This window comes from Odocoileus virginianus, chromosome 8, assembly GCF_023699985.2.
Source record: "Odocoileus virginianus isolate 20LAN1187 ecotype Illinois chromosome 8, Ovbor_1.2, whole genome shotgun sequence".
Classification (NCBI taxonomy): Eukaryota; Metazoa; Chordata; class Mammalia; order Artiodactyla; family Cervidae; genus Odocoileus; species Odocoileus virginianus.
In genome coordinates this window covers 21,945,629-21,973,366 of record NC_069681.1, presented here as the reverse complement: position 1 = coordinate 21,973,366, position 27,738 = coordinate 21,945,629, and the positions used below count along the sequence as shown (strand labels likewise).

General features: G+C 42.9%; 1 protein-coding gene across 1 annotated transcript; it reads right to left on the bottom strand.

Annotated features, from left to right (window-relative positions):
• Window positions 1-246: 246 nt before the first annotated feature.
• STOML3 (stomatin like 3) lies at window positions 247-27,738 on the bottom strand. The gene is made up of 7 exons (XM_020897137.2): window positions 25,274-27,738; window positions 11,001-11,104; window positions 10,847-10,919; window positions 7,476-7,558; window positions 5,758-5,961; window positions 3,899-4,033; window positions 247-1,496 (listed from the first exon to the last, which is right to left on the bottom strand). The coding sequence occupies exons 1-7, from the start codon at window positions 25,323-25,325 to the stop codon at window positions 1,272-1,274; spliced, it is 876 nt and encodes a 291-aa protein (XP_020752796.2). The 5' UTR covers window positions 25,326-27,738; the 3' UTR covers window positions 247-1,271.

The following is a 27,738-nucleotide window of genomic DNA, read 5'->3' as shown; positions in this document are numbered from 1 at the left end:
CTGATTTCCAGTCCCAAATCCATCACTCACAAGCTAAGGGACTCTGCATAAGTCATTCAACTTTTTGACACCACTTTCCCTTTTTAAACATAAGAATACTTTTTAGCATCCATGAGGGGCTGAACACAGTGTCACACACAGCAGACATTCAATAAAGGATAACTTTAAAAACTTCTATCCCATTGCCCAAAATGGATCCCAAAAGAAAACTGCACCATGGCAACAAAACAATCTCCAGAAAAGCAATTTTTAAAATACATTCACATTCTATGGCATCTTTATTTTTGAGAGGTTTGGAGGCATGGGTTAGAGAGGAAGAGTAGAGTTTACAAACAATCCTTGATGACTTGTGGCTCTTGGGACAAAGGAGAGACTGAAAACATGAAATTTGCAGGCTACTGTTCCCCAGTGAGTTAAAACAACACAACCTTTTGCCAGCTTCTCACTTGTGAACAAATAAGCAGACTGGAGCGTGCAGGGTCACAGCATCTCATCTCACCCTCTGACAAAGGTGCTGGGAGGCCAGGATTGGCCACCAGTCCCAGGAGGAGGACACGCAGCCAGGGAGCTGAGGGCAATCTGCCTGGGAGAGGGAGGTGGTGATAAATTTGCAGCCAGAAGCCTCAGTGCCTCTTTAGTCCTAAACATCAAAATCAATCATAATTTTAAGCATTCTGGGGATTTTGTTGTCACAATTAGAAATTTAGCTAATAACTACTTTGGAATTACAAAGCAGATAGCTAGAACTGGAAAGTGAGCAAATAATCACTTTCGATTGATAAGGCAAATAGCTAGTATAAATGTGTTACTTTGCCGATTATCTAGAGTGCCAGGGGAATCTTCCCAACCCAGGGATTGAATCCAAGTCTCTTGCATTGCAGGCAGATTCTTTACCATCTGAGCTACCAGGGAAGCCCTGATTAAACTCATTAAAAAGTAATTCTGAAATCTTAATCACGGTCACCGAAAGATCACCCCAGCTACAACAAGAAAGTTCCTGCTCTAAGTCAGCGATGCCTACTTACTGATTATCCTAAGACTAATGCAAAGTTTTCTTTCCTTTCTTAAAAATAAAAGTAACATACAGCCGTTTTTTTCTTTCTTTCTTTCTTTTTTCTTTTTGTAGCCTCTATGCCTTTTCCTGCTAATGCTGATCCAGCTGTAAAGTTACTCTGTGCTTGAATAGTGTTGACGTTCTCAACACTTCTAACTGCTGGGGTTGCCATAGGAACAGATATGCCTAAGTGATGGCTGGAGGCAGCAGGAGGACCTCAGGCTCTGTTGGGGACCTTCTTGTGGTTGTCGTAGGTGATGCCACCAATGCCCTCTAGCATATTTATGGGCAGAGGAAACACAATGGTGGAATTCTTCTCTGTGGCCACGGTGGCTAAGGTCTGCAGGTAACGCAGCTGGAGGGCTGCCGGGGACTCAGCCAGCACCATGGAGGCGGACTTCAGGGCTTTAGAAGCATTCATTTCTCCTTCCGCTGCAAGGACCTACACCAACAGAAAGAAAAGACTAGAAATAAAGGTTCCCGTCTGTGACTAGTGCTTGCTTTATCTGGGTCTGCACTGATGTTTCCCTCCCAGCCCCCACTTGGCCACCCATGTTTCATCTACTTCTTCGGCAAGGATTAGAGTTTCACATCCTTATGTGATTAGAGACATTTGAGGAGGTTGCAGGAAACAGGGAGATAACTTACAAATTATGAGTCCCTAGTTTCATTCCAAACAAAATAAAAGCCCTGCCTTTAACCCAAACAAATACAGGTCCAGCCACCCTAGTGATGCTCTTGAATCTGTGCTCCCCATCTGCTGCTTTCATTTGCAGAGAAGTCTGAAATTCAAGGCTTCCAGCTGGCTTTTTCTTCTGTGAGTTTCACTTATCACAGATTTTTTTTTTTTAATTTCCTTCTGTTGCCAATTTTGTTTCATTTCTTAATTGGAATGCAATTACTTTACTTTGTGTTAGTTTCTGTGTACAAGGAAGTGAATCAGCGACATGTATACATATATCCCCTCCCTTTTGGACCTCCCTCCCACCACACCCCCCACCCCCCCACCTAGGTCATCACAGAGCACCCAGCTGAGTTCCCTGTGCTATGGACCAACAATGAAAGATTAGAAAGAGAGATTAAGGAAACAATCCCATTTACCATTGCAACAAAAAGAATAAAATGCCTACCTAAGGAGGCAAAAGACCTGTACTCAGAAAACTTTAAAACACTCCCGGAAGAAATCAAAGATGACACAAACAGATGGAGAGCTATACCATGTTCTTGGCGTGGAAGAATCAATACTGTGAAAACGACTATACTACTTAAAGCAATCTGCAGTTTCAATGCAACCCCTAATAAACTACCAATGGCACTTTCCACAGAACTAGAACAAAAAATTTCCAATTTTGTTTCCTTCTTACAATGTAAGAATTGTTCCCAGTTCCGCCTTCTCTTGATTACAAGCAGCAGCAATGCCAGTCTGCAAACCCTCTTTGGAACTCTCCTAAGCACCCTGCACCTCCTCTGGTTCTCCAGCTGCCCAGGAATGACTTGGAACTCAACTGCCCCATCCGCGGGCACTCACTGCCCATGTGCAAACGTGCCTTCCAAGTCCACTGCTTAGAAGCTGCTGGAGCTCAACAGAGAAGTCAGAGATAAGTAGAGGGCATCTTCCTGTACTCCCAAGTAAGATTCCAAAGAGGATAGTTGGAGGCTTCTAATGTCAATTGGTTTCTGATACTTCAGAAAATTCATCCTTCATAGGAAGGCTATGAATCCAACAGATTCAAGAGCACTCAAGACCAAGTTGCACTCACATTTTGTAACTCTAACCTGGATTGTAGTCACCTGGTCCTCTTAATCTAGTGTGTTCACTTAACATGCTAGAGGGTTGATGCTCCAGAGGCAGGCACCAGGTTGCTACATCAGAATCCCCAGCCAGCTACATAAAAATGTAGGTTCCTGGGCTCACTGGAGCCTCTGCTTCACTGAATCTGAGGTGAGACCTGGGGATTGGTGTTTGCCTTGCTCATGTCTCTCAAGGGGACCCACCTTGCTAAGTCACTGAGTATAATATAAATATATATTTATATTATAATATTTTGCATTCGGAGAAGGCAATGGAAACCCACTCCAGTACTCTTGCCTGGAAAATCCCATGGATGGAGGAGCCTGGTAGGCTGCAGTCCATGGGGTCGCGAAGAGTCAGACATGACTGAGCGACTTCACTTTCACTTTCCACTTTCATGCACTGGAGAAGGAAATGGCAGCCCACTCCAGTGTTCTTGCCTGGAGAATCCCAGGGACTGCGGAGCCTGGTGGGCTGCCATCTATGGGGTCACACAGAGTCGGACACGACTGAAGTGATTTAACAGCAGAGATGATTAATGTGTGTTTGAGCGAACTCCGTGAGATAATGACGGACAGGGAAGTCTGACGTCGCAGAGTCCAACACGACTGACTGAGTAACTGAACAGCATTGCTGATTAACAACGCTGTGATAGTTTCAGATGGACAGCGAAAGAACTCAGCCACACATATACATGTATCCGTTCTCCCCCAGCTTCCCTTCCATCCAGGCGGCCACATAACGTTGGCAGAGTTGCCTGTGCTATACAGTAGGTCCTTGTTAGTTACCCATTTTAAATATAGCAGATGTACATGTCCATCCCAAACTGCCTAAATATCGCTTCCCCCTCCTTTCCCTCAAAGTTGCCCATGACCCTTTAATTCAGGAAGAAATTCTCAGTAAACCTTCTAAAAAAAAAAAAAAAGGAGGAGAAGAAGCAGCCCTCTTCTTATTGACGTCATTGAGGAAGCCTGAGCTTCCATTCAGGCTCCATCCTCGTCGGCTCCAGGGTGGGGGGCTCGCCCTCCAGTGCCGACTGGAGTCGCCCTTACCTTGGCCCTGGCTTCCCGGGTGGCCTCGGCCTCAGCAGCCATGGACCTCTGCAACTGCACGGGAATCCGGACGTCTTTGATTTCCACGCGGGCCACCTGGATCCCCCACAGCTCGGTGGCGTCATCAAGTAAGGTCTGTTTCCAAGTCAAAAGAAAGGACATCGATCAGAATCCAGGCAATGCAATCAAAGTTTCTGCTATATTTTACATATGCAAGAGAAGCCCTCTTCTTTTTCTCCTTTTGAATTTACAGAATTTAGAGTGAGGCTATCTGGGAAGAAAATAGGTGTTCTTATCACTCCCTTCCTGGAATTGAAGTAAATCCCAGGAAGGATTCAGAAACAAAAGTTGGTATTTCTTTTAAGAGGGGGTTGCTCAGCAGATGCACCCAAACCATTCCTAAGGCACATGCACTGTCCATCTAGATTTGAGCAAATACCCCACATTTTCTTGTCCCTGACACCAAGCAGACAGCAGTGGCTTTTGTCCTGGTTCTGCCATTTACAGCTGTGAATCATTGGGCTCACTCCTTAACTTTTCTGATTCTCAGTCTTCATATCTATGAAAGGTTTTCTTTCAGGACTGTCATGAGGTTTGCATAGAATACACGTAAGATATCTATCATGGCCTAGCAGTAATTCAATACATATTAATATTATCACTGGGTACTTTTTGAGATACTCTTTTTCTTGCTTTGTTTAACCTCTGACCTGTAGCTCAGTTTTAAACAGGTAGCAAGGCATACATGTCTTTTTAGGGCAGAAGAAGCCTAAAACCAAAGACATCCTCATCCTTCATTAGAGCTTCAGACAACTGAAGATAGCTGCTGGTTACCCTGGAGGAGTAGGGATGAGAAACAATGCCTCAAGAAATAGTGAGATCAGATGAATAGTTCTCCCAAAGCGTAAAGGGCAGAGATCTCCTTGCTACCAAATTGCAAGTGAGCCCTTGCTTTCCTGTGATGCCTGCAGAGAGCCGGGAGATGGGGAGAAGCCATCTCAAGAAGCCACTGACCTGACTGATGGGGAAATATCTGAGTCATTGAACTTGTGAAGCTCTTAAAATGGCATAGAGCATTATCATGCAGAACTGATATTATCTTATAAAGCCTCAGGGACTTTGGCCTACCTTAGAGACTGGAGGAGAAGCCGAGAAGGACCAAAGATGAATTTCCCTCTTAGAGAAGGCAGGCTCAGAATAAAAATGTAATTGATTCCAAAAACACAGAAATGTGATTATCTACAATCTAGGGCTTCCCAGGTGGTGCAGTGGTAAAGAATCTGCCTGCCAATGCAGGAGACACAAGAGATGCAGGTTCAATCCCTGGGTCAGGAAGTAGAAGTAGGAAATAGCAACCCACTCCAGTATTCTTGTCTGGAAAATTCCACAGAGGAGCCTGGTAGGCTACAGTCCATGGGATCACAAGGAGTTGGACAAGACTTAGCACACATACACACATATACATAATCTAGGGTGAACAAGAGGTGACAGGGCTACCTGTTACATCCTCAACAATAGTATAATTACGATTGCTATTCATATCTTTATTGACATTAGGAGCACGAAGTCAGCTTTCCTAGGAGGAAAAAGCTGAAGTGTATGATGTCAATTCATCATTTTGAGTTCCTAAAGCAATTCCAGCAGCTCCCTCTTCCCACCTACATATTTAAATCTGGACCTCATGATTGTTTAAAAAAAAGAAAAGAAATGCTAAACTGAAGCCCATCTGTTAAGAGCAGCAGGGCACATGTGTGTGTGCGCAAGTGGAGGTGGTGTTTTGAACTGCTAATATTTGATTATCACTGACAATTAAAATGAGTGGATTAACAATGCAGGCTGTTTGTTCTCAGTGTCTTTACCTGGATGCTATGGGCAATCTCTTCTCGGCCAGCTAGGATCTGGGACAAGGTCTGTGTCCCTAAGACATTTCTCAGAGTGGTCTGAGCCAGCAGAAATGTGGCTTGGTGGACATCATTGACATTAGCCACTGCTGAGACGGCGCTATAGATCCTGTAATAGACCACTCCATCCACCTGAGTGGTCACAGAGTCTCTGGTGAGGATCTGGAGAGCAAGAACACGAAAAATCACATGCATTTGACTTTCACACAAAGAGTTGGACACGACTGAGCGACTGAGCACACATACACATGACTTTCACAACAACCAAAAAAGCATCAGGCTGCCTCGGATTCCACTCCACCAAAGGAGAGCCTTCATGACAACTCATGCCAGCAGCACTGAACATCTGCCCTGACTTGAATCTACTATCATCCTAATCAGGAACCAAACTCCTACATAGGTGTGATATGTACCTAGCCCTGTAACTTCATCTTATGGAAGTCTCACCCCCTACTCAGAGGTGAAGTAGGTGTTTCCACCTTAAATTGTAGAACCCTGCTGAAATTCTACCTTCTTAAGAGAGGTAGAAAAGTCATTTCCCTGATACTTGAGATCTTTTCAGTCAGTTTCATCAGTTTGATGAATAGCAATGCTTCTTAGAAAACATAGATGGCACCAGAGACCCGTGTTCTGTATTCAGATAAAGAAAAACCCATTTAACTTTATAGAGGCTCTGTGTTAGTTATTCTGCATTAACATGACGAGGGAGTTTGGAAAAAATCAGATTTCTGGGCATACTACGGAAATAGACCCTGGAACTCCGTTCTCCCATCTAGAACTATTTACCATGGAGCCATCAACATTCTGTGATGGGTCACTAGGCATCCCAAGGTCTCTTATGATTAGGGCTGAATTCTAAGTAAGGACTCTAACTTCTGCCAGTGACATGAAGACATCATGGTTGGGTCTTGATTGAGTTTTCTGGACCAGAGAGAAGAAAATTATCATTTACCCAAAGATGTTGATTTTTCTCTCTTCTAATCCCCTTTGCTCTTCCACACACTTTCCTTTCTCTTCTGGATTGTTTTTGTTTATTAGAAAGTTGCATGACTGCTAATAACGCTGTTTCTCTCTCCTGTCACCCAGTCCCTGGCCTGCTTCCTTCAGTTTCAGCACTTCAAGAACAGAAAAGAATTATTTGAAATCCAATGCAGGTGAGGCCTGTGCCCTGGGTGTTCCTTCTCCATGTCCATCTCACATTGTTGCATCCAAACATATGAAAAAATTTAAAGCAGAGGTGAGAGATACAGATGGTACTAAAGCATTTTCTGAAAAGGTGATGAAAAGGATAATATCACAACCAGTGACTGCCATCTACCAAATTAATTTCAGCTTTTCCTTAAAATGATTTATCAGACCCTCGCCAGCATCTGCTTGTCATTCTGCATCTCAGCTTCTCTGCCTTCTGTATCCATTCTTTCTCTTCTTTCAGACTTTCTCCCACCCAATCATTCCACCTCTTCTAGCTTTTCAGCCCTTGCTCTTGGCTCTATTCTTGTTTGGCGAAACAAGGCCCAAAAGTTTCAGGAGCCACCTAGGACTCCTCCAGCAGGTCTCTAAGAATTCAGTTCATCTTTCCTTTTATTGTTTGAAAACATATTATGAATTCTCAACTGTCCATGTAACAGGGAAGAGATTGGTTTTATTTCCAGAAACATATCTTTAGTCAGCATTACCTCCTGGGGAGGAATGTTGCAAGTAACGGTCCGAAGATCAACTTTGACAAACACATCTATGCAGGGCAAGATCAGAATCAGACCTGTGCAAAAGTAAATACAGTTTAAAATTTGACCCAACTGAAAATAACTGCAATAGATTGTCTCCTAGATATACAGTACATTGTTTTTGTGGGAGTATAAAAGCTTCTCAGATGATCTTCAATAATTCATCTTTAACTTTGGGGTAATTATTTCCCCTTATGAGTCAAAGACTAAAGGAAAGTGATTCCCTAGAAATTAAAATCTTTTGTTAAGAAGCTAAAGATTCTTGACATTTAATTTTTATTTCTTTCAATATTTTTTCCTGTGGGCCATTTTTTTAAGTCCTTATTGAATTTGTTACAATATTGCTTCTGTTTTATGTTTTGTATTTTTGGCTGAGAGGCCTATGGCATCTTAACTCCCCAACCAGGGATCAAACCCACACCCTTGCAGTGAAAGTACAGAGTCTTAACTACTGGACCACCAGGGAAACCCTAACATTTAATTATCAGACATTCTTCGAGAGGGATGAAACGTGTGTACCTGTGGCTGATTCGTGTTGATGTATGGCAGAAAGCAACACAATATTATAAAGCAATTATCTTCCAATTAAAATTTAAAACCATTGGACCTACTTCTGATTCAAGTATTGAATTAGACATTTATTTATAAGAATATTTTGGAAGTTGGTTTTTCCCTGGGTTAAACGTATCTGTACAAAAGATTCAAGCACAGACTTTAAGCCTTGAATATCAGTGTCTGTCCACACTCTCATTTATATTCTTCAGGACTGAAGGAACGTTAGCATTAAAATCTCCCCAGGATTTCAGTGTCCCTAAAACTAGTGTATTGCAACATTTGTAGTTTCTCTGTAACTGTGTTCTAGCTCATATACAGCTTTCCTCAATTGTGAATATTCTTACTACTCTCTGAGCTGTCATGTATTAGATTGGGGGGCGGGAAGGGCTGAGGACACTCATTTGAGGATTCTATGATGTCTTAACTTTGCTCTGGTGAAGCTTCTCTACAGCAAGAGTGACCAAGACAGAACCATAAGCATGTCAGCAAGATGGGGACACACATCCATTTCCATTTACTGGAAAGATTCTGGTGCTATTGTTTTTGTTGTCAAAGAAACAAGTTTTTTCATTGAGTACCTTGAAAAGGGCTGGTAGCATCAACAGAAAACACTGCTATGGTGCTTTCTTTCTTTTGGTCTCTAAGCCTTTCTGAGGTGAGGATTACTTCCTAATTTACTCCTTTTTTGGGTGCTAAGTCACCAGTTAAAATCATGGCCCTTAGAACTAGACAGAGGTGAGTCCTAGCCCTATTGGTTACTAGCTTGTGACCTAAGAACATTCATCTAATTTTTCGGAGCTTCAGTCACCTAATTCCTGTAAGATGATAGTGAAGATTAAGCAGGATTATGGCTTCCCTGGTGGCTGAGATGGTAAAAGGATCTGCCTGCAATACAGAAGACCTGGGTTCGATCCCTGGGTCAGAAAGATCCCCCAGAGAAGGGAATGGCAACCCTCTCCAGTATTCTTGCCTGAGAAATCCCATGGACAGAGGAGCCTGGCCGGCTACAGTCCATGGAGTCGAAAAGAGTCAGACACAAATGAGTGACCAGTATACACACAACATGTTAACAACAACAACAAAAAAAAAGAGCTAAACATAGTGCCCTGTGGTTCAGTGGTAGAGAATCCACCTGTCAATGCAGGAGACACAGGTTTGATCCCTGGCCTGGGAAGATCCCATACGCCACAGGGCAGCTAAGCCTGGGCACCACCACTATTGAGCCTGTGCTCTGGAGCCCGGAGCCGCAGCTCCTGAAGCCTGCATGCCCTAGAGCCCTGCTGCGCCCCGCGGAGCCACTCTGATGGGAAACCCGCACACCGCAATTAGAGAGTAGCCCCCGCTCACCACAACTACAGAAAAGCCCACGCGGCAAGGAGGATGCAGAAGAAACAAAAATAAAAGTAAACAAACGAAATCATTTTTTAAAAAAATCATAGTGCCAGGCATGTATTAAGTGCTCAAGAAGTAGCAGCTCTTGTTATGTACACTTTTATTGTTAAAAAATAGTTTACGATTTACAGAAGTGGAGAGGTTCTCTGTTAGCAATTTGGCCTGTTTCCCTCTGGCTCTTGTGACATTCTGAGATAACTCCTTCACCCCAGAGACGTGTATGACGAGATTTGTTATCCTGGGACATTTAGTGGTGAACTCTTCTGGGAAAATTCATTTAGAAGAGACTTTTCTCCAGAGTCCTTCAAGCTGTGGTTATTCGACCTCTCTCAAATCCAGTTTTTTTTCTAAGTTATAATCTTGGCTCCACCAGGTGAAACATGACTAGAAAGGGTTTAGCTTTGCTCTGTTATTCCTCAGTTGGATAATTCCATCACCTGTATTTGGATGAACGTCTAAAAATACCCGTTAACAAGCATTTCTTGCTTTCTTTCCCTTAGGTTCCTTATTAGACAAGGCACAGGGTCTTCCTTGAGGCATGGAAGTTTAGCATGTGGGATCTAGCTCCCTGACCAGGGATTGAACCCAGCTTCTCTGCATTGGAAGCTCAGAGACTTAGCCACTGGACCCCCAGTGTGAAAGTGTTAGTCACTCATTCGTGCCCGACTCTTTGCGACCCCATGGACTGCAGCCCACCAGGCTCCTCTGTCCATGGGATTTTCCGGGCAAGGATACGGGAGTGGTTTGCCATTCCCTTCTCCAGGGGATCTTCCCAACCCAGGGATCAAACCTGAGCCTCCTACTGCAGGCAGACTCTTTCCAGACTGAGCCACCAGGGAAGCCCTAGTATTCTGGCCCAGAGAATTTCAGGGACTGTCTAGTCCATGGGGTCACAAAGAGTCAGACACGACTGAGCGACTTTCAGTTTCACTGGATCACAAGGGAAGTCTGTATTAGACAAGGAGGATCATACTACTTGAAGTGGCCAGGTCTCTGTAACAAGCTTCTCCTTTTGAAGTTTCTCATCTGTTTAAAAATGTAACAGACACCTGAGCGCCTGCTTTAGTACATGGCCAAGTGCAGAGCACACGGTGTGAATAAGGAAGTTCCCCAGAGACCCTACAGTGCAGCTGAACAGAGAATGGTTTTACTTAAATACACCTTAGAAGGGGGCAGACAACAGATGATGCTAGAGAGGTTTAGCAAATAGCCCTTCTCCTCCATGTGCCTTTTAAGTTAGTTTGAATAGACTCTTCTTTCAAGAATATTAGAATCTGTCCTATGAAACTGCCATTTTGGTGAGTTGAAAACAAACATTAGCAATGTCATAGAGTTCAACTAAACCTGGTGATAGTTCAGCGAAACCAGTGTCATACCTGGTCCCTTGGCTTTGTCAGCTTGGATGCGTCCCAGTCGGAATACAACAGCGCGTTCGTACTCCTTAATGATCTGAGAGATGAAGGGAGAGCATTTAGTGTTCATAGTTCATCAACTCACACAGAGAGACCAATCTGTTTCCCAGGGTATTACCTTCAAGCACATCCATATGGAGATCGGGAAGGTAATGACCATCAGCAGGAAAGAAAGGAAAAGCAGGATCCAGCCACATACACCAAGCCCTTTACTCTTGATGCCTAGGTAACGGGAAGGAGGCAAGCCTGTAACTGACACAGTTCTTAGGAAAGTGATTCAGTGACATGCATGAAGAAACCATCCAAGGAGCTGGCCAGGCTGGAATGGGGCTGAGGAAGCAACCTGAATCCATCACACTCATGATGGCAGTAACACCACACACACACACACACACACACACAGAGAAAATATTCATTCAGGTTTTTAGATGAAGATGGACTTGTCCCTTCTAAGACACCTCATAGCAATCAATAATAATAATAACATAATATTTACATAGGGCTGCCATGGTTTATTACTCTCAAAACACATAAAACCACCCACATGAAAATCACCAGGGTGCCATCTTAAAAGACAGATTCCTGGGGACTTCCCCGGTGGTCCAGGGGTGCAGGTTCAGCCTGCATGTCTCACGGTGCAGTCAAAAATAATAAAAATGAAATAAATAAATAAAATACAGATTCCCAGGCCCTCAGAATTCCCTAGGTTAAACCAAGGCAACCTCTGAGGCAGATAGGTAGGTACTACTATCCCCAAAGGAGACCTTGTAGCACAAGGAAAAACATTTTCAGGAGTGCTTGCGTTTGAGTTTCTATGAGAATCTTTAACTCCCCAGGGCTGTGGTCTCAGAAAAACCACTCAGTCTTTCTGAGCCTCCATTTCTTCATCTGTAGGATAGGGACAGATATGACCTACCTTGAAGAACTTGGTGAGGATTAAATGGGATTATTTATATAAGGCAGCTAACCCACACATTAGTATCTACCTTCATGTTTGTGCAAAGTCACTCAGTCGTGTCAACTCTTCATGACCCTTTGAACTATAGCCCACCAGGCTTTTCTGTCCGTGGGATTTTTCAGGCAAGAATACTGGAGTGGGTTGCCATTTTTCTCCTCCAGGGGATCTTTCCAACCCAGGAACAGGTGAACCCATGTCACCTGTGTCTCCTATATTTCAAGCAATTCTTACCCGCTGAGTCATCAGGAAAGGCCCTATATCTATCTTAGTAAATGTATATTACTACCATTATTCCCATGTTACAGACTGATGAATATTACAGAGACTTGTCAGGCATTGATATTTGATAATTTTGTTTTTTCATAGAATTTTGTTACATCAGCTCACTACATTCATGTCTTTTTGCTAATCACATATTACCACAACAGGGGCATTTTAGCTTAATATCACCTGGGAAGAGATGGAACTAAATTCAAATCATATTTCAGCCTTTTAAAACTTTATAGCTTTAGTCACATCAATTACATAATTTCTCAAGTGCTATGATTCTTGTTGGTAAGCGTCCAGGTCTGGCTGATCCCTGGATAAATTCTAAATAAATTTAGAATTATTTATATTCACTATTTCACCTTGTTTTAAATCCTTACTGCTTCTTGTTCTCTTCTCCTTGACAACCAACCCCACCCTCACCCCAAACTTCCTCTGATTTCATATGTCACACAGGCACTGAAGCTAGTATACTTGCTGGTATCTCCACTCAAATAATCTACAAACACCTTATGCTACCTTTGTTTCAGTGAATGCCTTAACCATCCCCACTGTCGTCCAGGCCAACCATAGAAGTCACGAAGCCTCACTGATAGTGAAGTGAAGTCGCTCAGTTGTGTCCGACTCTTTGCGACCCCATGGACTAATGTAGCCCACCAGGCTCCTCCGTCCATGGGATTCTCCAGGCAAGAATACCGGAGTGGGTTGCCATTTCCTTCTCCAGGGGATCTTCCCGACCCAGGGATCGGACCCAGGTCTCCCGCATTGCAGGCAGATGCTTTAACCTCTGAGCCACCAAGGAAGCCCCAAGCCTCACTGATAAACCACCTCAAATTCATCCTCACTTATCCATTTTACTGCTACCAGTGCTTTGAAAAACATGCATTTATGAATATTCACAAGGATCCTTAAAAACTGGCTTAAAACTCAACATTCAAAAAATGAAGATCATGGCATTCAATCCCATCACTTCATGGCATTCAATCCCATCACTTCATGGCAAATAGATGGCGAAACAATGGAAACAGTGAGAGACTTCACTTTCTGGGGCTCCAAAATCACTGCAGATGGTGACTGCAGCCATGAAATTAAAAGATGCTTGCTCCTTGGAAGAAAAGCTATGACCAACCTGGACAGCACATTAAAAAACAGAGACATTACTAACAAAGGTCCGTCTAGTCAGAGCTATGGTTTTTCCCAGTAGTCATGCATGGATGCGAGAGTTGAACCATAAAGAAAGCTGAGCACTGAAGAATTGATGCTTTTGAACTGTGGTGTTGGAGAAGACTCTTGATAGTCCAAGGGACTGCAAGGAGATCCAACCAGTCCATCCTAAAGGAAATCAGTCCTGAATATTCATTGGAAGACTGATGCTGAAGCTGAAGATCCAATGCTTTGACCACCTGATGGGAAGAATTGACTCATTGGAAAAAACCCCAATGCTGGGAGAGATTGAAGGCAGGAGGAGAAGGGGACGACAGAGTATGAGATGGTTGGATGATCACCAACTCGATGGACATGAGTTTGAGCAAGCTCCAGGAGTTGGTGATGGACAGGGAGGCCTGAAGTGCTGCAGTCCATGAGGTTGCAAAGAGTTGGGTATGACTGAGCAACTGAACTGAGACAAGATCCTAGGATTTTGCTCTTAGAGATAATGCTGTGAGGAGTCCTAATGTGTATCTTTGTGGACTTGTGTAGGAGGAATTCCCAGCAGTGGAAGTGTTAGGTCAAGGGGGTTAGTATTTGCAATTTTGATGGATGGTAAGTGCCCTTGAAAGAGTTTGTACCCTGTGCCTATTCCCACCCACCCTCTCCTCACCATTTATTTTCAGTCTTTTCACTTGCTGCATTCTAATAAATGAAAAGCATCTAAGTTTTAGATACATATTTCATGTGAAAAACTTCTGAGTGAAAATATTCTTTTATTGGCTTTAAATGCACATAAAGATCTACTCCATAACAATAAGGGTTTGCCTGAATATGTCAAAGTTTAAATTTCCAAAATATCACTTTCCAAAACTTTGGACCACATTGAGATGGATCAGACTATCATTATGCAGGATAAAGAGACATTTTATGCCTTCTCATAGTATCTTTGTTGTGTTTTATTTATTAGCACTTTTAAAGTTATTACTAATGACATACCTTATATATATACATTCTCATTAATAAAAAATTCAAGAAATATGAATAAAACTGGAGTCCCCACCACCACCGACCATCTTCTCCTCAGTCCACTTTTACCTAGAAAGCTTCCATAGTTATCATTTTGGTATATGTCCTTATAGATCCATTACTGTGTATTTACATATATATGTCTCTAGTTAGAAAAACTTGGTTTTGATTTGTAGGTTTTATGAGAAATGGCATCACAGTTTCTACTTATTTTTTTTAACTGAATATTGATTTTCAGCTTTTAAGTCGTGTCTGACTCTTTGTGACCCTGTGGACTGTGGTATGCCAGGCTTCCCTGTCCTTCACTATCTCTGAGTTTGCTCAAATTCATGTCCATTGGTTGGTGAAGCTATCTAACCATCTTATCCTCTGCCCTCCTCTTCTCCTTTTGCCTTCAAAAAATAGTAACTGAATAAATTTTGGAGATATTCCCATGGCATTACATCTGGATCTACCTTATTCTTCTTCATTGTTGCCTCGTCACAACAACTTCATTGTTGTGAGTCAAAAAAAAGTTTTATTTAGCCGTTCTCCTATTGATGGATATGATGGTTACTGGCAATTTTGCTTTTACAAACAAGGCTGCGATAACCTTGCTTGGACACGACTCTCCCAGATGATTCGCGCTTTCCTGGCATCTTGAGGAAAGCTTTGAGGACGCAGCACAGGCCTTGCCCCTTCGGTGTGTTTCCACCGTGCTGACGCCGCCATAGTTGGCGCTCAGAACCCAGCGGCGTTGGGGGCTGTGACTCTACACTGCCACACGCGCAGGGAACTGGGGCTCCAACAAGGACATCAGCGACACTTCATGCCGTGAGCAAGCCCTTTGCTGTGCTTAGTCGTTCAGTCATGTCCGACTCTTTGCGACCCCATGGACTGTAGCCCGCCAGGCTCCTCTGTCCGTGGGATTCTCCAGGCAAGAATACTGGACTGGGTTGCCATGCCCTCCTCCAGGGCACTTTCCTAACCCAAGGATCGAACTCAGGTCTCCTGCATTGCATGCGAATTCTTTACCGTCTGAGTCACCACGGGAGCCTAAGCCAGCCCTAGACATGTCCAGACTCTCTACAGCCTTAACACCAAGCTGCAATAGAAGGTGCTGGTGGCAGAGAAAACTGCCCTGACCTCCATGAGCTCTGCCACAGTCCCTAGCATCATTACCTGTGAGTGTGTCTCTGTGAAGTCCTAAATGTGCCGAGAGAGGCCAGAGATGAGGGCCTGATTAATCTTCCAAGATTTACACCTGAGCATTAGAATTACCCAGGCCGCTGCCCCCGGGAGGATCGGTGGAGCCTGGGGGTGTCATTAGCTGCGGTTAAAGTGGGGCTGTCGCCTTCCCCGCAGGGCTCTGTGTCTCAGCCTTGTGAGCACAGCAGCTCTGGGGGAGCACCAAGCTGCTTTTGCAGCCTCCTGCAGAACCAGCCTTCTTTCTCCCCACCTCCCCCACAGCTAAAACCAGGATGCTGTGCTGAGAAGTGGATTTGAGGATTACAATTCTAATTCAAAGGAAATACTGAGATTGTATTACAAAGGCTCTTCAGACATCTCCCGTACCCAACCTTTAACTTATTCTACACAAGGTGCCTTCCAGAGCCTCCCCTGAGCCAGTCTCTTGAGGGGGTGGTGGAAAGAAAAGGGGCCATACTCTGTGTGATCATCTCCTGCTTTAGCCATCTGTTCATCTGCTTTATCCTAATCTGTGGAGGGGTATTTTCTCTGGGTAGTTGTCAGTTCAGTTCAGTCGCTCAGTCATGTCCGCCTCTTTGAGACCCCATGAACTGCAGCATGCCAGGCCTCCCTGTCCATCACCAACTCCCAGAGTTTACCCAAACTTACGTCCATTGAGTCAGTGATGCCATCCAACTGGGTAATTGTCACCATACCACAGAGTTGCCATCATATTACTTCCTGGTGGAGAAATGGACTTTGCTGGGGGCAGCAAATTGACCCCGATTTCTCTTTCATCCATTTAACAGATATTTTACCAGTTTTGGGCTTCCCGGATGGCTCAAATGGTAAAGAAGCTGCCTGCAAAGCAGGAGACCGGGTTCAATCCCTGGGTCAGGAAGATTCCCTCGAGAAGGGAATGGCAACCCATCCAGTATTCTTGCCTGGGAATTTCATGGACAGAGGAGCCTGGCTACAGTCCATCGGGTGGCAAAGAATCAGACATGACTGAGGGACAGAAACTTGAGCCCCAGCACTGCTGACTCGGGAGAAGGACTCTGGGACTTTAGTTGGAAGGGATTTAGGGATAACTGAGGCCAACTCTTCATTTTGCAGCCAGAAATCATCCTGGTTAGCACTGTCACCATCATCTTAATCTCTATTTAAGTGAAGTGGTACCCACAAGTTCCACAGTCTCCGGCAGCGAGGCAAAACCAAGCTTCAAGTTGTAGATTCATGCCTCTGGGGCTTTGTTCCTGGAGTTTAGATGCAGCCCATAGCACCAGAGGAGACTTAAATACCCCCCAGGACTAAGCGTAAATACTCAAGGCAGGATTTTAACTCGTATGAGGCTAGGAAGTAGGGAAGGAATATTCTAGATCACTAACCCCACTTAGATGGCATTAGAAGTAGAAACAAATTTTAGGAAATCAAATAGTTTAGATAACTTGCTTGCTTATTTCCCAATTTTGTCTTGATCAACAGTATCTAAATATTAAATCAGTACTATATTCAATTCAAACCCACAGATCTGTGTTACTGTACATAGTCATTTCCTCTCTAAGCAGAAATAGCCATTTAGGTAATGACATTGTTTAAAAACACCAAAACAATGATGTACAGTATACATCAGGGAAATGAAAACCACAATTAGATAAGAATACACAGCTTCCAGAATGGCAAACAATTAAAGACTGATAATGCCACATTTTATCAAAGTTGTGGGGCAATCGGAGGTCTCATAGATGCAAATTGATACAATCACCTTGAAAAACTATTTGGAAGTATCAATTAAAGCCAAACACACACTTACTTTATGACTCAGTATTCAACTTCTAAGTAATATCTCAGAGAAATGAAGGCTGATTACAGAGAAAAGCATATTCATGAATATTGATTGCAATTCTATTCATAAAATCCAAGAAACAAAGAATCACCTAGACCCATCAATAGTAGAATGAATAAAGTTGTGTTACCTTCATATAAAAGATTACTCAGGAGAAAAGACAAATGCTATACTCCTATAGCATTCAAAATATGAATTCAAAATATGAATGAATCTCATAGACAAAATATTGGGCAAAAAATTAGCTAGACACAAGAGTACAAGCTTTCTGATTCCATGTGTAAGAATACATGAGCTTCCCTGGTGGTTTAGCGGTAAAGAGTCTGCCTGCCACTGCAGGGTGTGCAGGTTTGACCCCTGGGTGGGGAAGATCCCTGGATAAGGAAATGGCAACCCACTCCAGTATTCTTGCCTGGGAAATCCCATGGACAGACGAGCCTGGCAGGCTAGAGTCCATGGGGTCTCAAAAGAGTCAGACACGACTTAGCGACTAAACAATAGCAACATTAGAATACATACTGCCTGATCTCGTATTGTATCATTTAATTCAAGAAGAGGCAAAACTAACCTATTATGTTTGAAGTCAGAGTAGATTGTCTCTAGGTAGTGGAGTTTTGGCAGTTGGGTATCATCTGGGAAGAGATGAGAGAGCTTTTCAGGGTGCTGGAAATGTTCCGTATCTTGATCTGGGTGGTGATTACATAGACTTACACATACTGAGCCCGTGGGAATAATAACCAGCCAGCAAAGAGAAAAGCAAAGGCTATTTATTCAGGGTTTTCTATCACAAGAGTCAATTTCTATCGTTAGCATTTTGGCAGAGACTCAAAGGTAGGCAGAGGAGAGGGAAAGCTTTACAGTGGAAAAAAATGGGAGGCTCCAGGTGTGCCCTGATTGGAGGCTGTCGCCCTGATGAAGCTACAGATGGACAAACTAGAGGCAGAGCATCCTATGTGATGGTCTAGGAGTACACTGTGGTTTTCTTCTGTTGATCCTAAGTTGCAATCAGGGACAGAAAGTAGGAGAGCTGTCAGTTATTAATCAAGCCCCGGCTACTAGGGGTTGATTGTTACAGAAGTAATTGTTCAGCTTTCTGAATTGTTGTCAGAGATAACAATCTGGCTTCCTGCAAATCTGCCATCTAGCAGGCTGGCTTCCTGGGCTGGTTATTATAGATAAAGTGTTGGTTTTCTGGGCTGGTTGCTGCAGGTTGGTGGTCAGAGTCCTATGTTTAGATACGGTCCAGCCTTTTGTCCATGTATTTAGTCTCTCAAACCAAGGGCTTAAGACTTATGCATTGTATTATATGTATCTCATACCATATAAAAAATGATTCACATAGAGACCTGAGGATACCCATGGGCAGGCTAGTACTGAGGATGGAAAGCTCATTGTTTGCTCTGCAAACTCAGAAGAAAAAAAAAAAGGAGGATGGAGGGAATGGAAGAGCTTTAGCACAACCAGCTGTGGACAGTGCTTACAGGGATGGAAACTGCAGGTCCCGGGTCCCGTGACCCTGCGTTCTCATTAAGACACCGCCACGTGAAAGCTAGATGACGTCTCCCAAGTCACTTAGCCTGTTGGGGTCTTAGTTTCCTTCTCTGTCAGCACAATAAGAGCTAGCCGTGAGGATTAAATAAATTACATGTAAAGGAATTAATAGGGCTTCCCCAGTGACTTGGTGGTAAGCGATCTGCCCGCAGTGCTGGAGACACAGGACATGTGGGTTTGATCCCTGGGTTGGGAAGATGCCCTGGAGGGCCTGCAACCCACTCCAGTACTCTTGCCTGAAAAATCCCATGGACAGAGGAGCCTGGCAGGCTCCAGTCCATGGGGTTGCAGAGTCAGACACGACTGAAGTGACTGAACACACACGCACACAAAGAAATTATTAACCTCATTAGGAGGCCCCCCTAGTGAGCTGGGCCTCTGCCAGGGAATTTCCTCGAGTTCCGAACATTTTCTTCAGCTTGATGAACCTTTAAAGAGATTCTTCCTGACTCAAGGCCCCTGATTTCCCTTCTCCATGAGCACTTCCTTTAGAACATTTATCTTTGTAAATTTTTTCTCTGCCCCTTTGAGATGTAAGCCTTTTTCAAACCCTCTTGCCAGTTTTTACAATCTGGGACTATCTTTCTCGAGGACCTGGGAGACCTTCTCCTGAAATGCGATTGCTAAGAAGACACCACCCCCGCTCCCAGTCTCTGTGGGCGGTAGGAGACTGACTTCAGTAGACACCACGCTGCAAGTTGTAAAATATACTGCCTGCCATAAAGATGTGGGAAGTTTAGTAGCAAACCAAACCCAGATGGTCTATGACCACCCTGCAAACTCTTTCATACTTTTCCACTAGTGCACTCCAGCCTTTAAAAACCCCACACCCTGGGGAATATCCTGGTGGTCCACTGGATAAGACTGGGCAATTTCACTTCCCGGGCCTGAGTTCCATCTGTGGTTGGGGAACTAAGATCCCGCAAGCCAAACAACAGCAACAAAATTTTATAAAAACAAACAAGAAAACCCCCACACCTCTTCGTTTCAGTGGTGCTGGTTCAGATTGAGTCTTGACCTCTTTCACTGGCAATAGGCGTGAGTAAGGTTTTCCTTTCTTGCCTATTTAATTTTGTCCAGGCCAGTGTGTGCTTTGACAACTGACATTTGTTGTTTTCTTTTTCTTTTCTCCCCCCCAAACTTTAAGCTTTTTATTTTGTTTTGGGGTATAGTCATCTAACAATCAGAGAAGGCAGTGGCACCCCACTGCAGTACTCTCACCTGGAAAAGCCCATGGACGGAGGAGCCTGGTAGGCTGCAGTCCATGCGGTCGCTAAGAGTCGGACACGACTGAGCGACTTCACTTTCACTTTTCACTTTCATGCATTGGAGAAGGAAATGGCAACCCACTCCAGTGTTCTTGCCTGGAGAATCCCAGGGACGGGGAACCTGGTGGGCTGCTGTCTGTGGGGTCACACAGAGTTGGACACGACTGGAGCGACTCAGCAGCAGCATCTAACAATGTTGTGGTAGTTTCAGGTGAACAGTGAAGGGACTCAGCCTTCATATACGTGTATCCATATTTTCCTTAATTTATTTATTTTTACCATAGAATTCTAAATATCAGCTATGGATATTTGGCCCATCCAGTGGATGGCTCCTCACCATGTGCAAAACTATATTTTTAAGGAGGACATACAATAGAACCCTAACTCCTACAGGTTTCTACCTCCTAAAGTGGCTTGGTCACTGACTTTATAAGTTCTTTCAGATCACTTTTCAGAAAGGGAAGGAGAGAGAGAAACAGAGAGACACTGAGAGAGACAACCAGATCCTTGCTATAAAACTACCAAATCAGTGTAGGTGATGATTTTATCATCATTGCTAGTTTCTAGGGCTACAAAATTCCATTACCCCAAGAGTTTTCTAAACTGAGATTTACATCTCAACTACAGACACAAACTTCATGACACATTTATATTAATACTAAGTTTCTTTTTAACCATTTGGTCTTTTTAAGAAAGAGTTAAGAGATATTTTGAAATGGAATGTTCAAAAGGTGTAAAAATGATGTTTTTAGTACTGTGCATGCTCCCTTTCAGCGTTGCTGCCCTGCTCGTGTGCCCCTCTTTACATGACCTTCTTCCACCCAGGGGCAGCTTGGCCCAGAGCCTCCAACGGGGCTCCATCCATTGCCATCGGCCAAACGAGAAGCCACTCCCAAGCCTGCCATTCAGAGACCAGACTTGACGCATGGGCTCTTAGAGCATCTTCGACCCAGTTTTTCAAGGGGCAGTGCCTTCTTTTCTCACTTGTTTTTTTTTCTTTTGGGGGAGGGAGTTGTTTGTTTTTGGGGTTTTGTTTGTTTTAATTTTGTGAGCTTGCTGCACAACACGCGGCCTTTCAGTTTCCTGGACGAGGGATCGAACCCACACCCCTTGCATTAGAAGTGCAGAATCTTAACCACTGGATCTCCAGGGAACTCCCAGTCTCTCACCTCTGCATCTAGGTAACTAGATCACACGCTAACATCACATAAACATCCCCTTTGGTAGCGAAAACACCAAAGTCCTCACGTGTGTTTGTGTTTTATGTGGGCTTCTGTGTTCTCTAGACTCCCTGCACACCCTACATTCTCCTTTCTCTCATTTTCTTTTCTAGGAAGACTTTCCAATCTTACCTTCACCTCCAGGGGCTCCTCTTCTGAGTTTCTACAACACCCTCTACCATCACTGTTCATAGTACATTGTAGTTTTTAGTTAACTTTCCTGTGGATTTTTACTGCTCTGAGAGCAGGCATTTTATTTTGACATCTCCATCTCCTGAAACACAGTGGCTTCTGGATTCATTCATTGAATGAATGAAGTGGGCGGTGCTCTCAACACTTTGAACTATCAAAAAGATGCTCAGCAACAAGATGGATAGATGTATTGATACATTTGAAGTTTCTTGTTTGGAAATAATGATCCATCAGAGGAGATTCTATTTGCTCTCAAGAGAGTCAATTAACCTGAGAACCATACGTCCTCAAGTTTTCTCCTTCATAGATGTTGTCTCTCAACTCCCACCATTATAGGAAGAAAATAAAGAGAAAACATTTTGCTTAAAATCATTCTCTCCCTTTCCTTTTTCTGTCTGAAATAACTACCCATAATAAATACAATAAATACAAATACTTTGTCCTTAAGATTTATGCCTAAACATTCTCATGATAGTGTTATTTATAAGAGTGGTAAATCAAAACACCCTGAAAGTACAATGGAGGGATAATTAAATGAACCATGATGTATTGACACAAAACCATAAAATTTTTTAAGTTACAAAAACATGAAAAAAATTGCTATGTGTGTAAGTCACTCAGTCATGTCCGACTCTGCAACCCCATGGACTGTAGCTTGCCAGACTCCTCTGTCCATGGAATTCTCCAGGCAAGAATACTGGAGTGGGTTGCCGTTCCCTTCTCCAGGGGATCTTCATAACCCAGGGATCGAACCTGGGTCTCTCGCATTGCAGGCAGGTTCTTTACCATCTGAGTGACCAGGGAAGCTGAAACTTGCTGTGGTATATTGTTAAAAGAAAAAAAATAGTAAGATGTAAAATTATATGGTTAGTACAATCCTTCTTAGTAAAAATGTATGCTTAGAAAAAATGTTGGATAGGGACTTCCTGGTGGTTCAGTGGTTAAGAATTTACCTTCCAATGCTGGGAGTGGGGAGAGCTAAAATCCCACATGCCTTGTGGGCAGAAAAAACAAAACATAAAACAGAAGCAGTATTGTAATAAAATCAATAAAAGCTTTAAAAATGGTCCAAACTAAAAAAAAAAAAAAACTATATTGGATGAAAATTAAATAAAATATTAACAGTGGTTAATTCTGAGTGATGGAAGTATGACTGGTTTATACTACTCAGAATTTTCTTATTTTTCGCTACCATTGTAATTTTAAAAAGCACTTTAAAAATAAAAATCTACCCATCTGCATGGTAAGTCTCTTCAGTCATGTCTGACTATGTGCAACCCTATGGACTGTAGCCCACCAGGCTCCTCTGTCCATGGGACTCTCCATGCAAAAAAACTACTCAAGTCAAGTGAAAAAAAGTCCTATGTGTTTTCAGAGCAGGAAAGACCAGATGCTTCTTGCTGGGTGGGGAATAAAATGTATGTGGAATAAGAACAATCACTTTCTCTGGGCCTAGCAAATAATGTTACAAATTCTTTCCCCTTTTCTTTTCACTTCCAATCTTGGGGAGATACAGCCAGTAAAACAGAGTCTCAGCAACTTCCTGGTCCTTTCTCTAGTGAAACAAGGATTTTAAGTACCGAACATAAAAATCTAAAGGGAAACCCAACAGGTAAACACTTTTTTTCATCACCTGCAATTTGTCTGCCCTCCTCCCTTTTTCTCTGAAATATGCACACAGATTGTATCAAGAGCTTTTTTTTTTTAAGGAAAAATGCAGAATTGCTAAATTTAAGAAACTAAATTTAAGTTAAATCACTCAAAGTATGATCTTAATCTGGCAACCTCACTAGTTTAGGGATTTACTTGGAGGCAAACTTCTAATTCCATCTCAGACTCAGAAGGTCTGAGAAGGATGAAAAAGAGGTGAGGACCAGATCTACATTTTAAAAACACTCCCCAGGAAGATTCTTTTGCACATTGACATTGAGAAGAATTTCTAAGATGGAGATGATCAAGATGCCAATTAAGTTCACTTTACCTCTTAAAGAAAAACAAGAAAGAAAAAAAGGAAGGGGTAGGGTTTTCTGTCCAAGGCTAATGAGAAGTGCTAATGAGGTCCCTGGGCGGGGAGGGAAAGCCCTAATTTATAGCATCCTGTACATTCTGATTTATCCTTGTGACATCATGGAACTTGGAGTCAGGAAGAAATGTACCCTTGTGGCTTTCGAAATTTGGGACAAGCCTGAGGCACATTCTGCAGGGGGCTTCTACTGGGGGTGATAACTAGGACTCAGTTATTCATTTAATTCTCTTAATATTGTGTGGGGAATTTCATTTCCTGTACAGCTTGAAAGACCGAATGGTGTTACCTTGTCAATGTGTCCAAGATGGAGGAGGGCAAGGGCAAACATATCCCACACATCTCAGAGAAGGACCAACGCTCCGTCTCATAAACTGCCTGCTGCTGTTAAGTCATGTCAGTTGTGTCCCACTCTGTGTGACCCCATAGACGGCAGCCCACCAGGCTCCCATCCCTGGGATTCTCCAGGCAATACTGGAGTGGGCTGCCATTTCCTTCTCCAGTGCATGAAAGTGAAAAGTGAAAGTGAAGTTGCTCAGTCATGTCCGACTCTTCGAGACCCCATGGACTATAGCCTACCAGGCTCCTCCGTCCATGGGATTTTCCAGGCAGGAGTACTGGAGTGGGGTGCCATTGCCTTCTCCATAAAGTGCCTAGAGCACATGAAATCAGAAGTTGTAATGTATAAGCTCTACTTCTGTTTGTTTTGTGATAGGGCAGGTTGTTCATAGTAGTAAAATATCAAAACCAAGGAGATCCATGAACACTTTAAAATATTTCACTGGTGATACATCTTCAGCCGTGCCCTTCATCTAGTTGATGTCTTAACCTGTTAAGTGGAAACTAAAAAGTCTCATGAAACTTTTTACTTAAAAAAATAATCAAGGGTACACTGGAAGAGTCCTCCCACATGCACCTTCCGAATGATGTACATGGTCTTCAATATATCTGTGTTATTAGGTCTACTTCAAGAGAAAAGTCTCTTTTCCATTTCAGGTAGGTACCTCTAAATGTATATTTTCTTTTACAAACTGATCATATCAAATGTGTCCCGCATTTCTAACTTGTGTTATGGAGCACAGGTTACTTGTATAGAGCACAGGTTAGTACTCACACACACACACATACCATCATCATCGCCATCAACACCATCACCACTTTCTGGACCTCCAAGTTTTCAAACTCTAGAAGGCTCAGTTTTCTCCACCATAAAATGAAGTTATAAAATAATCTACTTTAGAAATATCCTAAGATTTAAAATAACGCAAGCAAAAGGCTCTGCAATACAGAAGAACATTAGTATTCAAGCTACACTTCATATTTACAGGCTGTTCTATTTTCCTCAACTTGAGAGATCAGTATATCAAACATGGTGCAGCTCAAACCAACTTTTCTATTTAATCAAAGCATCATCAAATGATATTTGAGAATGAATAAATTTTAGCCTGCTCAACATAACTTTGCTAGCTAATGCCAAAAAATGAACATAAAGATAAACACAAATTCTATCTAACACTTAAGAAAAAGGGCAAGTCATAGACTGGTCTTCAAGAAGCAAATAAAAACCACAATAAGCCATGACTTCAAAATTCTGGGCTCTAAATGAAATTGAAGCCAATTTCAAGATGCATTAATCCACCCCGTGCTCACTCTCTGCAACGATACAACGCTCATTTTTGTGTAATATACATGAAATAAACTTAAGGCAGGAAAAATGAACTTACCCACTAAATTCTCTTTATCCAGCTTCTCTGGAGAGGACGCCCCGGGATCCATCTCATTCTTGAGAAGATTTTATACTTGGCAAATTTTCATGGGTTTGGAGCCAGACCTGGGCTCCAGGAAGCACCCAGATGTGCTTGGGAGAAGGAAGAGCAGAGAGGCAGAGTGAGAGAGTGAGAGAAGTTCCTCTTCTTTCACAAGCACCCTAAGGATTTGTTACCCTGGTGAAGGAAGTCTGTTAACATAAACAAAACGATCACCTTCCTGAGTTCAGACTGCCACTGTTCATAGAGAAAATTCAAAAGTATATATAGGACCTTCTGGTTGTGCTGCTTCTTGTAGATTATCCCTATGTAGTTGTCTATATCATTTATATCTTATAAAACACATCTATACCACATGTAATTTGCTTATCATAATGAACTGTCCAATCCACAGGGCATGTATCGCCACCCTTAAGTTTCAGATGAGGAAATTTCATCCAATGCATTGTACACACTGCAGTGAATGATCTTCTGACACTCAAATTTGATATCTCCATCTTGCTTAAAATAATCCAATGATTACCAATGGTTAATATGTAAAGATGAAAACCATACGTGTCCTAAAAGAACTGCTGGTCTGTCTATCCCTCCTTTTCCAACCTCACCCACATGAGCTGTCCCTCACTCATTTAGCAATAGCCCCTTTGGCCTCGATCAACCCTACTAAACTACATGTGTCCTCTGTGCCACAGGGCCTTTGCACATGTTACCATACACATAATTATTTGGTTAATGTTTGTTTCTTCCTCTAGATCAGGGGTTGGCTAATTGCAGTCAGCTGGGCAAATTTGCCCTACCACTGATTTCTTGTAAATTAACTGTTACTGGAACATGGCCATGTCTTTTTGTTTCTAAGTTGTTTTTGGTTGTTTTTGGGCTTCCCTGGCTGTTCAGTGGTAAAGAATCCGCCTGTCAGTGCAGGAGACATGGATTCAAGCCCCAGGTCAGGAAGACCCCCTGGAGAAGGAATGGCAACCTACTCTAGAATTCTAGCCTGGGAAATTCCATGGACAGAGGAGCCTGGTGGGCTACAGTCCATGGGTTGCAAAAGAGTTGGACATGACTTAGCAACTAAACAGCCACAACAGGCTAACAAACACATGAAAAGATGCTCAACATCACTCATTATCAGAGAAATGCAAATCAAAACCACAATAAGGTACCATTACACACCAGTCAGAATGGTTGCCATCCAAAAATCTACAAACAATAAATTCTGGAGAGGGTGTGGAGGAAAGGGAACCCTCTTACACTGTTGGTGGGAATGCAAACTAGTACAGCCGCTGTGGAGAACAGTGTGGAGATTCTTTTAAAAACTGGAAATAGAACTGCCATATGACCCAGCAATCCCACTCCTGGGCATACACACTGAGGAAACCAGATCTGAAAGAGACACGTGCACCCCAATGTTCATCACAGCACTGTTTATAATAGCCAGGACATGGAAGCAACCTAGATGCCCATCAGCAGACAAGTGGATAAGGAAGCTCTGGTACATATACACCATGGAATATTACTCAGCCATTAAAAAGAACTCATTTGAATCAGTTCTAATGAGATGGATGAAACTGGAGTCCATTATACAGAGTGAAGTAAGCCAGAAAGATAAACACCAATACTGTATGCTAACGCATATATATGGAATTTAGAAAGATGGTAACAATAACCCTGTATGCAAGACAGAAAAAGAGACACAGATGTATAGAACAGACTTTGAGACTCTGTGGGAGAAGGCGAGGGTGGGATGATCTGAAAGAATAGCATTGAAATATGTATATTATCAAGTGTGAAACAGATCACCAGCCCAGGTTGGATGCATGAGACAAGTGCTCAGGGCTGGTGCACTGGGAAGACCCAGAGGGATGGATGGAGAGGGAGGTAGGAGGGGGGATCGGGATGGGGAACACATGTAAATCCATGGCTGATTCATGTCAATGTATGGCAAAAACCACTACAATACTGTAAAGTAATTAGCCTCCAACTAATAAAAATAAATAAAAAAAAAAAAAACCAGCCATAACATAGATGAGCGGTTGCTTTTTAGAGACTGTACAGCCTGCACAATCTAACACATTTACTGTTTATCCCTTTACAGAAAAGGTTGACTCCTGACCTGTACACTGTATCTTCAGTGAGGGAATAACCGAGTCTATTATTTTTTCTGCCATGGCACCTCTAGCATTTAGAACAATGCAGGGACATAGCTATCATCCTACAGACACTTGTATGAATGAATAAGTAATTCATCAAAGACGGTGGTGTTGGTGGTTTAGTTGCTAAGACATGTCTGACTCTTGTGACCCCATGGACTGTAGCCTGCCATGTTCCTCTGTCTGTGGGATTTCCCAGGCAAGAATACTAGAGTGGGTTGCCATTTCCTTCTCCAGGGGATCTTCCTGACCCAGGGATTGAACCCATCTCTC